Genomic DNA, 16,506 nt, shown 5'->3' with positions numbered 1-16,506 from the left:
TTTCAGTCTTAGTGAAATATCTCCCCTCCCTTCCAATCTCCCATACTGAGTGAATGCTCACTAAGCCAAGTACTTCACTTGAAACCAGCAACCAGCAATGAACAAAAGCTAGTCTGCCTTCTCAAAGTATACAAATTAAAGAAAAAAGAACCCACTACCATTAAATAGTTAATTACATTCCACATGAGTGAGATCATGTGGTATGTGTCTAGGACTGGCTTATTTCACTTAACAAAATGTTCCAAATGACAGAATATCATGCTTTTTTAAAGCTGAATAGTATTCCATTGTGTATATATAACACATTTACTTTATCCATTCATTCATTCTTTGATGAACACTTACGTTGATTCCCTTATCTTGGCTATCATGAATAATGTGGCAATAAACATGGAAATACAGATATCTCTTTGATATACTGATTTCATTTCCTTTGGATATATACTCAGTAGAGGCATTGCCAAATCATCTGTTTAGCTGTGTTTTTAACTTTTTTAACGAATTTCTATACTGTTTTCCATAATGGCTATACTAATTTATGTATCTACAACAGTGTGGAAGAGTCAATTTTTCTTCACAGACATCTTCCCCAACACTTGTTATTTTTTTTAAATTTTTTGATGATACCCATTCTAACTGAAGTGAGGTGATTATCTCATTGTGGTTTAGATTTGCATGGTAAGTTCCATTTCATACAACTGTTGGCCATTTAAATGTGCATTTTCAAGAATTGTCTGTTGAAGTCTTTTGTCCATTTTTAATCATGATTGTTTTTCTGCTGAGTTTCTTATATGTTCTGGATATTAACCCCATCAGATGTATAGTTTACAAATATTTCCCCACATCCTACAGGTTGTCTCTTCTTTCTGTTGATGGTTTCCTTTGCTATGCAGATGTTCTATTACACAGTAGGGTAACTATAGCTAAAAATAATGTATAATATATTTCAAAATAGTAGAAAAGAGGATTTTGAATGTCCTTATCAAAAAGAAATGATAAATGTTTGACATGGTGGACATGTTAATTACTCTGATTCGCTCATTATACAATATACCTATTGAAACATTACAGGACACTCTGTAACCATAAACACATACAATTATGTGTTGATTTTTTGAAAAATTAAATATTTTGTCCTTCCCAATCATAAGTATCACAGAAAAGAATGAGTTTGCCAAAATATTTTAGGCTGATCTTCACTGAATTATATTTGGCATTACATGAGATATTTTGATATCTATCATCAACATTAAGCTCAGAAATTAAACAAAATTATCACAAATATGCAAATGCTGTAAATGAAAGTCCAGGTTCTACTGGCAACACAAGTGGAGAAAACAAACAAGAAAGCCCACAAGGAAAAGTAAATAATTTTTCAGTATCTGGCACCTTTATTATTGGATTGGAACCACCCTAACTGCAGTCACTTTAGACATATTCACATACACTAAGAATTTCTTTTCAAGAATACTTCAGAACACTTATTTACAGTGTTCAATATCAAGCCATGTAGACCATTTTATTTTTCAGGAAAAGATTTACTGAGCATTCAGAGGATAAATAAGGTTGATGAGTAATAATAGAAAAATTATTTTCCCAAATATATTGAATTTGTGTTTTGTGTTACATTGTAAAAAATAATAACATGGGGCTGACACTGTGGTGTAGCAAGTAAAGCCGCTGCCTGCAGTGCTGGCATCCCATATGGGCGCCAGTTCTAGTCCCAGTTGCTCCACTTCTGATCCAGCTCTCTGCTATGGCCTGGGAAGGCAGAAGATGGCCCAAGTCTTTGGGACCCTGCACCACATGGGAAACCCGGAAGAAGTTCCTGGCTTCGGATCAGCGCAGCTCTGGCCATTGTGGCCATCTAGGGAGTGAACCATCAGATGGAGGATCTCCCTCTCTTTCTGCCTCACCTTCTCCCTCTGTGTAACTCTGACTTTAAGTAAATAAATAAATCTTTAAATAATAATAATAATAATATAATTACTCTTAACAATTAGGTATTTAAACTAAAAATTACCATCCTCAACTTGGAGGCAGGAGATTCTGCTGCTGGCTTCAGGACATCACCCTGGTCAATTTACATAGTCTCCTAAACCTCAACTTTCCCATCTACTCACTAAGGTCAAATCCCACCCAAAAAACAAACTCTAAGGTCCCTCATCATGTTCATGTAGGGCATCCATCAACAATAGTTTGAAACCTGAGAACTTCAAGTTCCTAGAACATCACATATCACTCTAATTACTATTTTTCATTTTAAAGTTAGCCATCATTTATATCTCAACTGAATACTAATTCTACTTCTATATCTGCCCAGATAGAAATAGTAGCACTAGATCGTCTCTTTAAAAGTTCAAAATTATCCAAAAAAAGTCTTCATTCTGAGAATCTAAATACTTCCTTCACTATCTTATTTCATTGCTAAGAAATTATTTACTTACATTCTCTTGGCATGCAATCAACAACATGCTCTTCAAATTTTGGAAAATTCCATTTGGAATTCTAGCAAGCCTGGCTGTATTCCCATTCTGGCACAAACAGATCATGTGCTCAGCTCCCTTTCTGCCACTTCCTCTCAGCTGAGCCTCTCCCCACAGAGTTCACGCCCAGCAGAGCATGAAAGGGAGGGAAGAGGCCGCTCTGCAGCCACACAGGAATTCCTGCCCAGCATAAACATGCACAACAATACCCTTTCACATTTCTTCTTTGGATTGAACAAGTGCACCAGAAGTTTTCAGTTCAAACAGATATACACAAAACTTTCTAAAATATTTTCAAGGCATTAATAAGAGGAAAAATGTGAAAGATGGCTGAATCTAAAATTCCAAGTTCTTGGAATATCAGCCAAGTATAGGCCATTTAACAATCAGTGACCTCAAAGTTTCTCAATCAAGTGAATGTCTTTTTGCTTTCTTAAGACATTAAAATTTTAAGTTTTCAAACTGTCTAGACTTTTTAATTTATCAATGCTCTGGGAAGAATGAGGGTAGATAATCATCTCTCCCTGTCTGAGGTTAAGTGGCACCTTGGATTTCTTATTTATCTCCTAAAACTTGGAATAGACTCTGGTTACAGTCTGAAGATCACGGAAAATGAACAGCGTGCAAATTTTTAATTTAAAAAATACAGTGCAAAGCTGCCATCTATAAAGTCACTCTCTAGCAGTATCTTCTCAAGTTAAGAATATGCCCTCCTACTTCCCAAATTTAACTGTAATAATATTGTATTTGTACTTATGCTTTACCTCATCTTAATCTCACAAAAACAATGAGGTGCTGGTTAGAGTGACTATAACTGCCATTTGTAGGCTTTCAAACTAAGGTTTGGGGCTAGTGCCGTGGCACAGTGAGTAAAGTCACCACCTACACCGCTGGCAGCCCATTTGGGCAGTGGTTTGAGTCCCAGCTACTCCACTTCCGGTCCAGCTCTCTGCTATGGTCTTGGAAAGCAATACAAGATGGCCCAAGTCCTTAGGCCCCTGCACCCATGAGGGAAGACCTGGAGGAAGCTCCTGGCTCCTGGCTTCGGATCGATGCAGCTCCGGCCATTGCGGCCAATTAGGGAGTGAGCCAGTAGGTGGAAGACCTCTATCTCTGCCTTTCCTTCTCTCTCTGTGTAACTCTTTTAAGTAAATAAAAATAAATAAATAAATAAATCCTTAAAAAAATAAACTAAGGTTTCAGGAGATTGAGAGATTTGTTCAGTAAAATGTTATTCTTATCACATGACTCCTCCAAAATCTATGTTCTTACTTCTGTCCTCCGAACACATGGGACAACATTACTCTAAAATTCCCTTCTTAAAATAGTTGTGCTTTCCGTCACTATAGATTAATTTATGTTTTCTAGAATCTTATATTAATGGAAGAATCTATTATGCGTTTTGTGTTTAGAATTTTTTTTTTTTTAATTTGAAAGGCAGATAGACAGAGTGAGATCTTTTACCTGCTGTATCACTCCCCAAATGCCTACAACAGCTGTGGCTGGGCCAGGACAAAGCCAAGAGGCTGGGACTCAATCTGGCTTTTCCAGGTGGTGGCAGGAACCCAAGAACTCAAGCCTTCACATGCACCTACCAGTGTTCACATTAACAGGAAGCTGGAATCAGAAGCAGAGCTGGCACTCAAACTCAAATGCTCTGATATGGGATGTGGATGTCCCAAAATGGATACTGAACTGCTGCGCCAAACACCTGCTATTTTGTCCACCTTTTCAACTCAGCATAATAAATAATTATTTTGAGTCATTCATGTTGTTACTTGTACCAGTAGTTCATTTCTACTCATGCTTAGTAGTATTTCATTGCATGGATGAACTACAATTTGTTTATTCATTATTCAGTTGAGGGACATTTGTATTACTTACAGCTTTGGTTATCATGAATCATGTTTCTTTGAACATTCACATAAATGTCTTTGAGTGGACATATGTTTTTATTTTTTCTCTTGAGTAGATTCCTAGGAGAATGCTTGCATCATATAGTAGGTATATATCTAACCTTTAAAGCATTTACCAATTGTTTTCCAAAGTGGCTGTACCATTTTACATTACAAATAGGAGTGTGGTATTTTTTTTTTAAGGTGACATCACAAGAGATATAACAACTTGGAAGGAGCTATAGGCCCCAAAGAAGAGGCATGTTCCAAAGTCAGATGTACTCAAAAGTATCTCATCCACAGAAAATGATTCACACAAAACCAGATGTAAATGGGGAACAGTACAGATACTCCATCCTACAAAATGACTTATAGTTATGTTGCCCAAACTCCATCACGAAGACATTTATTTAAATATAATCAATATAAGGTAAACTCATATTTGGGAACTTTCACAGGCAAAGAAAGGAGGTTCTTGAAAAGGCAGCAATAAAATTGATGTAAATAATCACTACAGCAGCTCACATGAGCACGATATACAAGTCCGGCACTATGCTATCTAAGATCTGTAAGATTTATATGGAGCCACTTTAGTGATCACCATCTCCATTCTACAAGGACAAAAAGAAGTCAAGAATGTGGCCCTACAGTCATAGAGCTTGTAAGAGGTCTTAATTCAGAAATCCTTGACTCCAGACAATGCTTTTTGTGGCTATGCAATGCTGCACCTGCAGGTTTCACAGGCCTTAAAGCCTACTTGGAAGATACCTTGCTGGAGCTGAAAACTCCTATCTCTTCAGACACACTACTTCCTCTGTTTCTAATTTTTAGCAAAGGATTTTTTATTACTTATCTGTTTTCCCAAGCTCATTTTCTACTTGGAAAAAGAGGAGCTGATCAATAAAAAGGAATAAAGTGGATACACTAGGTAGCTATCTTTTAGAGTAAACTGAAGCTAGGCATTATGGTTTTGAACATTAATTTGATCAGAATTAGGTTCACTTGAGTAATCATGGAGGCACCAATATTGTTTCCCAATGACAAACATGAAAGGGGAAAAAATAATCACCAAGTCAGTCATCAGTCCTACACCTACCCATGACTGCTAACCCAACTCTATACCAAAGTATGAGAAACAAAACAAAAACCCAAGCTCATGTCTGAAAAATCTGGTTGATGTTACCATATATGTAGCTAGAAGCACTGTCAGCAACCTCCTTCCTTCTCCAGCAAGAAAAATAAAACTATATTACGCAAAAGTCAAGTGTTTTTGGGGTCAGGGTAAAAAAGATGAAATGATAATGAGTAGAATTACTAAAAACTAAGGGAAAATGTTATTTGTTTATGTGAAATAACTTTATTCTGGAAATACTAGGCAAGCAGTAGGTTTCATGGATGGATTACAGTTTGTTCCCTACTTCTCCCCTTCTATATTCTATAACACTTAACGGGCCTCATATTTTGGGAAAAGGCTAAAATTGAGACCTTTAGACTAGCCCCAAAAGTCAGCTGATTTTTATTAGATTCATGGCCTCACACAGGAAAAATCAACAGACTCCTTGGCTTTACATAAACCTGGCCAGTTTTTCCAGCACCCTAAACCTATCAGGTTTACTAGCAACTCCATCTGTTTTCCATAGCTGGTATACTGTCCTCCTCACCCATGTCACCTAGATGACATCAGCAATGGTGCATCTCAGAGAAAGTGTAACTGGAAAGCATGCGCCAGAACATTAAAAAAAAAAAAAGACAAATTGATAAACTGGTCCATTCAAAGGTGTGACGTAACCCTGAGAGGTGTGATCGCTCACCATGATATTTCTATCCTTCCTACCCAGTCAGGCCAGCTGAACACACACTTTCTTCAAAAGAATTAAGGTTTTGGTGAGATCAAGGAAGTAAAAAAAGGATGAAAGGGTTTTTTGTTGTTGTTTGTTTTTTAAGTGAATAGCAGCTTTATGTAGAAAAAGTTAGGAAGATTATGGCAAAGCAAAAAAATAGCTAAGAAGGGGAATAATTGATTCATATTTTCTTTTTACAAAAATTTAACCGTTACCTTAGTTTACTTTAGCTTTCTTAGCCAGCCATTCTTTCCTGAAAATATAGTTCAACTTCAACATACTGCTTTCCAATAATTTTGAATTCTGAATTAACAAAATTTCAGCAATTTGTGATTTCATCTTAATTATTCCTATATGAAGGTTGATGGACTGAAGAACAAAGTCACAGGACAACAGCTGTTGGGCCAGCAAATGGCAGGCATAAAAAGCAAGACAAAAAACACACAGGAGTGTTTGTACATGTGCTACATACGTAAATCACCAGATGAAGGGGCTCAACGACACGAAAGGGAACAAAGCTTTATCACAGCCAATGTGTCCAAGCCTGCAGGTCCCACAATACCTACTTTTTTTTTTTTTTTTTTTTTGACAGGCAGAGTGGACAGTGAGAGAGAGAGAGACAGAGAGAAAGGTCTTCCTTTGCCCTTGGTTCACCCTCCAATGGCTGCTGGGGCTGGCACGCTGTGGCTGGCGCACCGCGCTGATCCGAAGCCAGGAGCCAGGTGCTTCTCCTGGTCTCCCATGGGGTGCAGGGCCCAAGGACTTGGGCCATCCTCCACTGCCTTCCCGGGCCACAGCAGAGAGCTGGCCTGGAAGAGGGGCAACCGGGACAGAATCCGGTGCCCCGACAGGGACTACAACCGGGTGTGCCAGCGCCGCTAGGCGGAGGATTAGCCTGTTGAGCCACGGCGCCAGCCTCCACAATACCTACTAAGAAGGATAATTTTATTCTGGTTATCTCAAGTTGAAGTCAACTTTGAAAGAGATCTGATGATAAGTAATGCAAATGCCAAATTCTAGTTGTTTTTGTGGTTTATTGTGAGGAGCCAACAGATTTCTTTGAATCTGGGCAGCACCCTCAGAGCCTTTTGGATGCACTTGGATGTCTGTCACCATGTAGCAGCCATGTGTAACTTGTCAATATTTGATAACAGATATCAGCGAAATGATTATTTTGGTACTTTTAAAGAAACTGCAGATTCACAGAACCTTGCTGTGCACAATCACTTAGATGACCTAATCAGTCCTCTTCTCACAGATGAAGGAATTGAGACTTTAAAAAGGAGAAATTAAGCAGTATGCACTAAGTGGAAAGAACATGAATGAAATCTCTTCTTCAGAAGCAGAGAATTAAACAAAATCAAATCAAAGAATCAACACCTTTTAAACAGAGATACTCTTTTGCTTCATTTTTTACACAAAAATCCATAAATTATATCCTCTCCCTCTTACAGAACAGAGCTCTCATCATGTCAAATTAGGTATTTTCTCAGATACACACTCATTCTTTCAAACATACTACTTTACTGTTCTATTCTTTTACTTTCAATTCTAAACCCCATCATCTAATTGGAGTCTTTTCATAATGAATCAATGCTGAAGCCCAGCAAGTTAAGCATGTTTATTAATTCTCACTTTACAGAAAAAAACAGCAAGTAGCATAATATAAATGTAAAGTGATCTTTCTTTTAGAAATAAGAAAATGAGAGGTAGATACTTTGGAATTTTCCCTCCAAGACCCTCAAAAAAAGGGAATACTAGCTCTCCAGAAAAAAAAAAATGCACAATAGGCTACATTTCAGAACCAAGAAAATTTGGAATAAATATTTTAGACACAATCCAATAACTGTCCTGAGGATTTCCAATGGTATTTCAACACTCTTACTTAAGCAAGAGGGAAACGGATAGTATCATACATAAATCTAGACCCACACTGTATATCTCCATGTGTAATCCAGAGTCAGCTTGTATATCTAGGAGCATGAGATTACTAATATCTCATTCGATAAAGAAAAAATTTTCAATCCCGTGTGATTCGATGACTTTTATAGGTCAGTCTGACAACAGACAATTTCGATTTAGAGACTGCTCTGCAAAGCTATTGGGTCACTGTATACTAGAAAGTAGGGCTGATACAAGTCAAATATTTTTTCCAGTGTTAATTAATACAATGACTTATGGTTAGTAACTTTTTGACGATCCAGAACTTGATTCAACAATATTCTAACAAAACTATTTCTAATCTGCAAAGCTCTTGACACCTACTACCATGCAAAATGGGAGATCCCAGAATGTCCAGCTTGAAACATTTGTCAGCTATTAACCAAAATGAGAAAATTCTAAGTTATGTGCAAAATAGATTCATTTATTCATTCACATTCTCTACCTCATTCCCTCTCTCACTTTGCCTCATTTCTTCATCTCCCCTCCCCAGTGGTACACAGCAAGGACTGGCAAACACTTTCTACAACAGGCCAAACAATCAAGAAATTACCTTTGGCAGGCTCCGCTTTTATGACTCAAAAAGAGCCATAGGCAACTCATAAAAGAATGTCTATGACTATGTTCCAATAAAACTTTATTTACAAAAACAGGCAGTGGCCAGATTTCTGATATAGAACAGAAATTATCAAACTTTGGCTTACAATAGAATCACCTATAAGGTTTATTAATAGATCTCTGGACCTCATCCTTAAAGTTTCTGATTCAGTAGGTCTGCAGTAGGGCCTGAGAGTTTACATTTTTATTAAGTTCTCAAGTGATATGGATGCTGCTCGTCCAGGGACAACATTTTGAGAACCACAGGTATAGAATAATGGTCTATACTGAGTTTATGGAAGGCTGAAATGTAATGAACAATGAAGAAAGTAGAAACTACATACTGCAAACTTGATTGTTAAATTTATAGACTATGTCACATGAAGACTTACTGTTAAGTGCCATAATATTATCTGTTCCTGGATGATGGAAATTTATTCCCATACGTCCTAAAAAATAAAATTATTTTATTTTAAGCACAAAGAAAAAACTTCAGTAATCATTTCAAAAACACTGAAAAATAAGAACATTACAAAAAGCTAAAACAAATTAATCTATAACAATGCTATCAAAGGCCAAAGCAGTTACAACAATTCTTAAATCAAGTCATAAAACAGACACATGAAAAGTCTTAAAACAAAGCCAAAGTCTCAACAACAAATAAAATATAACAAAACAAAAAAAAAGAAGCTTCTATTACAATATTCTAAAGTTTAATACATCTTCCATATTCTGATTTAAACATGCCAACTCTGCATTAAGCAGCCAAAAAAAAAAAAAAATCGAAGTAGTATATAAACTTAAATGAGAGAATAAAAAAACAGGTTTCACGGAACTTCAAAAATGTAACATAATTATAAGTAGCAACTAGAAGATGGTAAAATTTATATAACATCTACAGTTGGGGGAAAATGACTGGCTTAAAAATCTAGGGTTCTCATGCCATCCCTACCATTAACTAGTTATATGACATTGGGCATAATGATATTCTCCAGACCTTCATCCTTACATCTATAATTAAGAGTTGCAAACCTCAGCCTATCCAAGCCAGCTCTTGTTTTTATAGATCTCTGAGCTAAGAATCACTTTTGCATGTTTAAAAGGCTGTAAAACAATACAAAACGAAAACTAATATGCAACACAGGCCATGTGGCCCATAAATCCTTACATGTTTCCTTAAAAAAAAAAAAAAAAAGGGCCGGTGTTGTGGCAGTGAATTAACACCCTGGCCTGAAGCACCAGCATCCCATATGGGCACCGGTTCTAGTCCTGGCTGCTCCTCTTACGATCCAGCTCTCTGCTATGGCCTGGGAAAGCAGTAGAAGATGGTCCAAGTTCTTGGGCCCCCGCACCCACGTGGGAGACCCGGAAGAAGCTCCTGGCTTCAGATTGGCACAGCTCCTGCCATTGCAGCCAACTGGAATGGAAGACCTCTCTCTCTCTCTCTGCCTCTCTTCTCTCTGTGTAACTGACTTTCGAATAAATAAATAAAATCTTTTAAGAAAAAAAAAATGGTCTTCAAATTTCCCTATACTATTTTAAAATGTTTATTTATTTATTTACTTTTAAAATTTCATTTGAAAGACAGAGAGGGAGAGACAGATGGAGTGAGATCTCCCATCTGCTGATCCACTCCTTAAAAGCCTCCAACAGCTGAAGCTGGGCTAGGACAAAGTCAGGAGCCTGGAACTCAATCCGGATCTCCCACTCAGCTGGCAGGAATCCAAGTACTTGATCATCATCTGCTGCTTCCAACAGTGCACACCAGCAGGAAACTGTATAAGAAGCACAGTAGCTGGAATTCAAACTAGACACTCTATTATGGGATGCAGGCATCCCAAGCAATAAGTTAAATGCTGCACAAATACCCACCCTTAAAATATTTATTTTTCAACCCTTCACAAAGTTTGCCAACCCCTAGTTTATAAGATGACATATAAGAATCAGATCTTTGATGGCTCCCAGGAGTAAAAGTAGAAGATGAAAATGTTTGGTAAGATCTTTTCATGCATTACTTATTTGGGATAAGAGGTGCCTCTATCAGCAGAAAAATTAAACACAGAGAGTCTTTTATGAGAAAAAAATGTACTTAGTATACATCTGATGAATTCCTTTAACAAAATAGTTATTGAAAGAATGATTTTGTGTAAAATTAGTTTTTATAAACTCGACTCTGCAAGATCTGAAAATGTTTATTTTATTTTACTGTCATTGTTTAAATAAAAGTCAACACTATTTTGGAGAAGAGTGGTACAGAGAAAACTGGAGATAAGGTAAAAGTGATTGACTTTTATGACAAACACTATTTTACATTGCAAAAGGGTCAAACATGGTATTAAACTCTGGTATGGGAGACTGGAGGCAAACAACATCATCGAGCTCTTCTGGTACAAAAGGAGAGCATCACAGTGCACAAAACAGCATTTGCCTCAAATTAAAATGGGGAATCATGAATTCCTAGATAAATCCAATTTTTACCTAGATAAGGCCATCCTATCTAGCTACAGGTCATGATAATTTGTGAAAGATCATTTTATATCAACAGGCAGGGAAAAAACCCAAAACCCTCAAAAGTTTAATGTCACTTGTATTGATGTGTGTGTACACGTTGGTGTGTGTATTGTGTATTTAAAAATTGGAAAATCATCAGCAACTGATGGATTCTAAAGAAACTTCTAATTTTACCATGATGCACTATAGGATTTTCAAAAAATTTATGTTGGGTTTAATTATTTAAATATGTATTTATTTATTTGAAAAGCAGAGATACACAGAGAGAAGGTTAGTGGGAGAGGGGGAGGGGGAGGAGGAGGGGAAGGAAGGAGAGAGAGGGGGAGGGGGGGGGGGAGGGGGAGGGAAGAGACCTCCAGGTCTCCCATGTGAGTGCAAGGGCCCAAGCACCTGGACCATATTTCACTGCTTTCCCAGCCACATTAGCAGGAAGCTGGATCAGAAGTAGAGCAGCCGAGATTCAAACTGACACCCATACAGGATGTTAGTGCTTCAGGAAGAGGCTTAACCTTCTACATGCCACAGCACTAGCCCCTTGTTTTTATTAATTTTTTTAGGAGAAAGATACTGCATTTCTCTAGTCTCTTCCAGGTCTCCCATGTGGGTAGAAGGGACAAGCATTTTGGGCATCTTCTACTGCTATCCCAGGCACAACAGCAGGCAGCTGGACCGGAAGTAGAGCAACCAGGACTTGAACTTGCACTCACCTGGGATGCTGGCATCCCAGGCAATGGGTTTACCATCTATGCCACAATGCTGTTCGCCACAGTAATTCTTTTACAGAATATATTATAATGCTTTCTGTAGAAAAACCATCATATTGTTAGAGAATCATCATCTGAATACTAGAATTGCCTATTTTATTTTTTGTAGATTTCAAATATTTTTTCATGTCAACTGGAAGCTAATAACTGTTGAGTGTCAAAAACTACCTTGTTAAAAGACAAATTTAATTGATCTTCATAAGTAGCTGTTCTATGTGCCTTAAGTTTTTCTAGTTTCTAAGTCATTTAAGAGTCCCCTGGAAACTACAATCTACACCACATATGCACTGGCTGCTAACTCCTAGCACCACCTTGATCAGAATCTATTTTAGGAACATTTGTTACCAGAACAAGGCTTTGACTCAGTATGGAGGATGTACATTCATTTTGGTTTCAATTAGCTTTATCAATGTTCTCTGTTTCATTGTTTTCAGATAGCAAGATCTTACTTGAATTCATTATCACCACATACTAACATCTATGAAAACTGTATGTGATTTACCCTAAATTAGCTTTCATCATATTCTGGAAAATTCAGATTCACATAAAAAGAGTCTATTAAATCTTAAACCAAGGAATACTCAGAGAAGGGTGTGGTTCCTAATAAGCAGGTAATGTTCCCTAAGCATTTCTAGAGTAATAAAGGGTTACCAAAAAAATCAGGTCAGCCCAAAATTAGCTGAACCTCATTTGACTTTTTAAATTTCCTATGTCTATCATTTATGGTAAAGAATTATATGGTTTACAACCACCACATCAAATAATAGTCTTTGTATGTTTTGGAACCACTTATCTTCCCAAACTTAAGGGGTGACTTCTATCCTCCAAAAGCTGAACATAGATACACAGATCTTTGTAGACCCTTTTCATGAGCTGTTAGAACTTTCTCACTTAGAAAGATAAAACTGAAAGAAAGCTTGGTCATTTTTCTAATTATTATTGTCTATTCTATGCTGATAACCTCAATACAATCTTTCTTAACATGCAGGAAGGGGCCAGCGCTGTGGCTCAGCGTGTTAAAAGTTGTAGCCTGCAGTGCCAGCATCCTCTATGCGTGACGGTTCAAGTCCCAGATGCTCCACTTCTGATCCAGCTCTCTGCTAATATGCCTGGGAAAGCAGCCGAAGATGGCAGAAGTCCTTGGGCCCTTGCACCCATGTGGAAGACCCAGGGGAAGTTCCTGACTCCTGAATTCGGCCTGGCCAAGCCCCGGTTGTTGCAGCCATGTGGAGAATAAACCAGTCGATGGAAGATCTCTGTCTCTCCTTCTCTAACTCTGCCTCTCAAATAAATAAATAAAACTTTAAAAAAATGTAGCAAACAACATTAGGCAGTGTTTTACAAACTAATGGTAGCACAATTTGCTAAAAAAGCAGAAAATTTCATTTTTCCTGGTATTCTCTGTGTTTGCTACTTTGACATCAATGGATCTCAGAATGAAAGGTATCAACACAAAATTTTACAGAAATGCTAGGTCAATACCAGACCTGTAGGACAAACTGTCTTAATATAATCTAATTTAACCCTTAACTAAATGCAATTTTTTAAAAGTAAAATAATGTATGGCTTCTTTAAGCTGATTTCTTTTCTTCTTCAAAGATGAATGTTTACACATTATAAAATACAATGTATCTTCATTGGAGAAAAATTAAACAGTATAAGAAAATGAAGAAAAGAAGATCACCAAAGATAAACAGCGTTAACATTTTGATTTAGTCTTTCAGTTTAGGGAATATGTATGTGTAAAGGTTTCTATACTCTAACTGGAATGAATATTTAAGATATTGTGTCTTCAGTTTTATAGTTACTAAGTGATTCTGGAAGAGAGAAAAAATATATAATAGCAAATGAAAAGCTGATTCCAAATTCAGGTAAGGCTATTTTTTCTTCCTTTTATCCATCAAATACTGCTGTTTAATCAGCTGTGAAAACAGAATCAAGTATGTGACATCTGGTGATTTTTGTTAATATAGTCTTGTGCTGCTAGTGGGACATTTTGTCACCTGCCCATGAGCTGCTATTTTTAAATTGTTCTTGTCAGCTAGCTATCTTTTAAGTATAGTGTAAAATATAAGGTTTCAGAAACTGGAAGGCACACTTGGTTTTACCGAGTTAAATGAAGCTGTGGAAATCTGAGACACTGTCCCACTTTCCCCACTACACATGACTTGATAAATAAGGGTAGGGAGGGACAGAGAGAGATTAGAGAACAGGGTTATACATGGTTGTTCAGAATGTAAAAATCACAGTTTCATAAATTTAATTCACACTCATATTCAAAAGGCCAGTTATTAAAAACTCTCTACTGTTCCAAGTTTCAGAGTCCAACTAAACCCATATTTTTGTGTCTAAAATAAAAATCGGAACTTTTATTAATTCACATTTACTTCTGGAAGTCATCCCTTCACTTAGGTAATATTTTTTAAGATGGAGGATAACTACTGTATCGGCCTCTATTCATCCTCTTTGCTCCAGAATGTTAAGTACTTTAGAGAGTTTTCATGTAACAGGGTTACTATTTTGTTCAACAAAGGGTGATGGGTAAAATGAATATTCTACTGGATTTTACTTCCCATCAATTTTATCTAAAAAGATGGAGATTTAAGGGTACTTAAAAAGGTTTGTGGAAAATGGAACTAAAAGATAAGTCTATGTTGGTGCAAAAAATTAGAAGCACGCACAGTTTTTTCAAAATATACATTTTACATGAACTTCTTGAAGGGCTTTCATACTTTCCTTTAGAAAAAAATAACCACAAGATGTAAAAATATGATATGCAAAAAGATATTAGGGCCGATGCTGTGGCATAGCGGGTGAGGCTGCCACTTACAGTGCAGGCATCCCATGTGGGTGCCGGTTCGGATCCTGGCTGCTCCACTTCCAATCCAGCTCTCTGCTATGGCCTGGGAAAGCAGTGGAGGATGGCCCAAGTCCTTGGGCCCCTACACCTGCGTGGGAGACCCAGAGGAAGCTCCTGGCTCCTGGCTTTGGATCGGCATAGCTCCGGCCATTGCGGCCAACTGGGGAGTGAACCAGTGGATGGAGGACCTCCCACTCTCTCTCTCTGCCTCTCCTTCTCTGTGAAATTCTGACTTTCAAGTAAAATAAATAATTCTTTAAAAAAAATAAAATGGGTTTTAAAAATCCCATTTAAAAATGATAAAATTTTGTTACTAGAATATTCTTAATATGTTCCAAATAACCAATAAGCAAAAATTGTGATCTTTTGACCTAATGTCAAATCTTAGTTGTTTAACATCCCAGTAGTGGATAATTTCTGGCAAATGATTAAATTCTTTGTGCCTCTGTTTCCTCATTTAAAGCTATACCCCAGGACAATTAAATTAGAATTTCTGAAAGTGCTATCCAGGCATAATCTTTTCTTTCAGTTGATTACAACACAAATGAGGGTGCTTGAAAGTTTGTGGAAAAATGGACCTGAAACCTAAGTTAATTTTGGTGCAAAAAAAATGGAAATTCAAGCATAAGAGGTTCTTCAAAATATCCATAGAAAACACATATTATGGAAAAACTATGCCAAAAATGTGTGAACCAAAATAAACACCTTTTAATTCAATTTTCCATTAACTTTTGAAGTACTCTCACAATCCTAGGAAAATTAATGAGATGCACTTATAAACATTGTTCAATTTCTATTTACTATCCCCAAACACAAAGATTATATAAAACAAGAACAAACACTTCTTGCTGACTCAGAACTTATCCCCTAACAATTTGTGGAATATGCTAATTTTATACAAAACAAACTGATGTGGGCTGAAGGGAGGTAACAAAAAATAGAACTGAGCAATACTTCAAACTATAGAAGCAAATAAAGTATATTTTTCTAGAATAAATAAATAAACAAAATGTAATTAAAGTACATTTTTCTGAAATAAAGAGACCTTAGCATTCCATAAAAGAAGGCCAATTTTCTGAAAGGCTGTATAACATTAAATTTAGATTGTGATGAATAATGAAAAATGCCTCTAAAACACCAAAGGGTTGGCATTTATCCTATCCAAGTTTCTGTCAATTTAAATGTTTTAAAGCACTATTACTGGAAGATATGCTATTTTTTCCCAGTCCTTTTCAGTATACCTTTGAAAAGCAAACCCTTCAATATCAGTTCTCAAATGACACCTGCTTTTTTCATTTTTCAAATCTCAGTTCCATGAATAGGGAAGGAAGAGAAAATTCAAATACATAAAAAATGTTTCATCAGATACTATCCCAAAATAGGCAGCCACGCCTACCTTCTGTTGTTGAGAGGGAGGCTGCATTAGATGAAGAAGTGACTTCTGTTTTTGGCCAAGATGCCTGCTGTAATTGTGCTTCCTTAGCCACAGGATATGATATTGCTTCCCAGTGTCAGCTACTTTGCCCACTGTACTAAAGTTGGTATTTCATAATTATTATTCTAGGGTATGCAGAGCATAATTAATCAAATCTAATGACTATGGCTTTCACA

General features: G+C 36.9%; 1 protein-coding gene across 7 annotated transcripts in view; it reads right to left on the bottom strand.

The window, feature by feature from the left end:
- Positions 1-16,506, bottom strand: part of CPEB3 (cytoplasmic polyadenylation element binding protein 3) — a 225,152-nt gene that overhangs the window by 109,284 nt on the left and 99,362 nt on the right. For 6 of the 7 annotated variants that reach the window (XM_062214070.1, XM_062214071.1, XM_062214069.1 and 3 more), the window contains one exon: positions 9,153-9,209. The exons of the other annotated variant lie outside the window; for it this stretch is intronic. In XM_062214070.1, coding sequence (XP_062070054.1) covers positions 9,153-9,209 — 57 coding nt within the window. The remainder of the gene's footprint in view (positions 1-9,152; positions 9,210-16,506) is intronic. 7 annotated transcript variants of the gene reach the window in all.

The sequence above is a fragment of the Lepus europaeus genome, chromosome 17, assembly GCF_033115175.1.
Source record: "Lepus europaeus isolate LE1 chromosome 17, mLepTim1.pri, whole genome shotgun sequence".
Taxonomy (NCBI): Eukaryota; Metazoa; Chordata; class Mammalia; order Lagomorpha; family Leporidae; genus Lepus; species Lepus europaeus.
The sequence above is the reverse complement of the archived record's forward strand: the minus strand, read 5'-3'. Positions and strand labels throughout refer to the sequence as shown.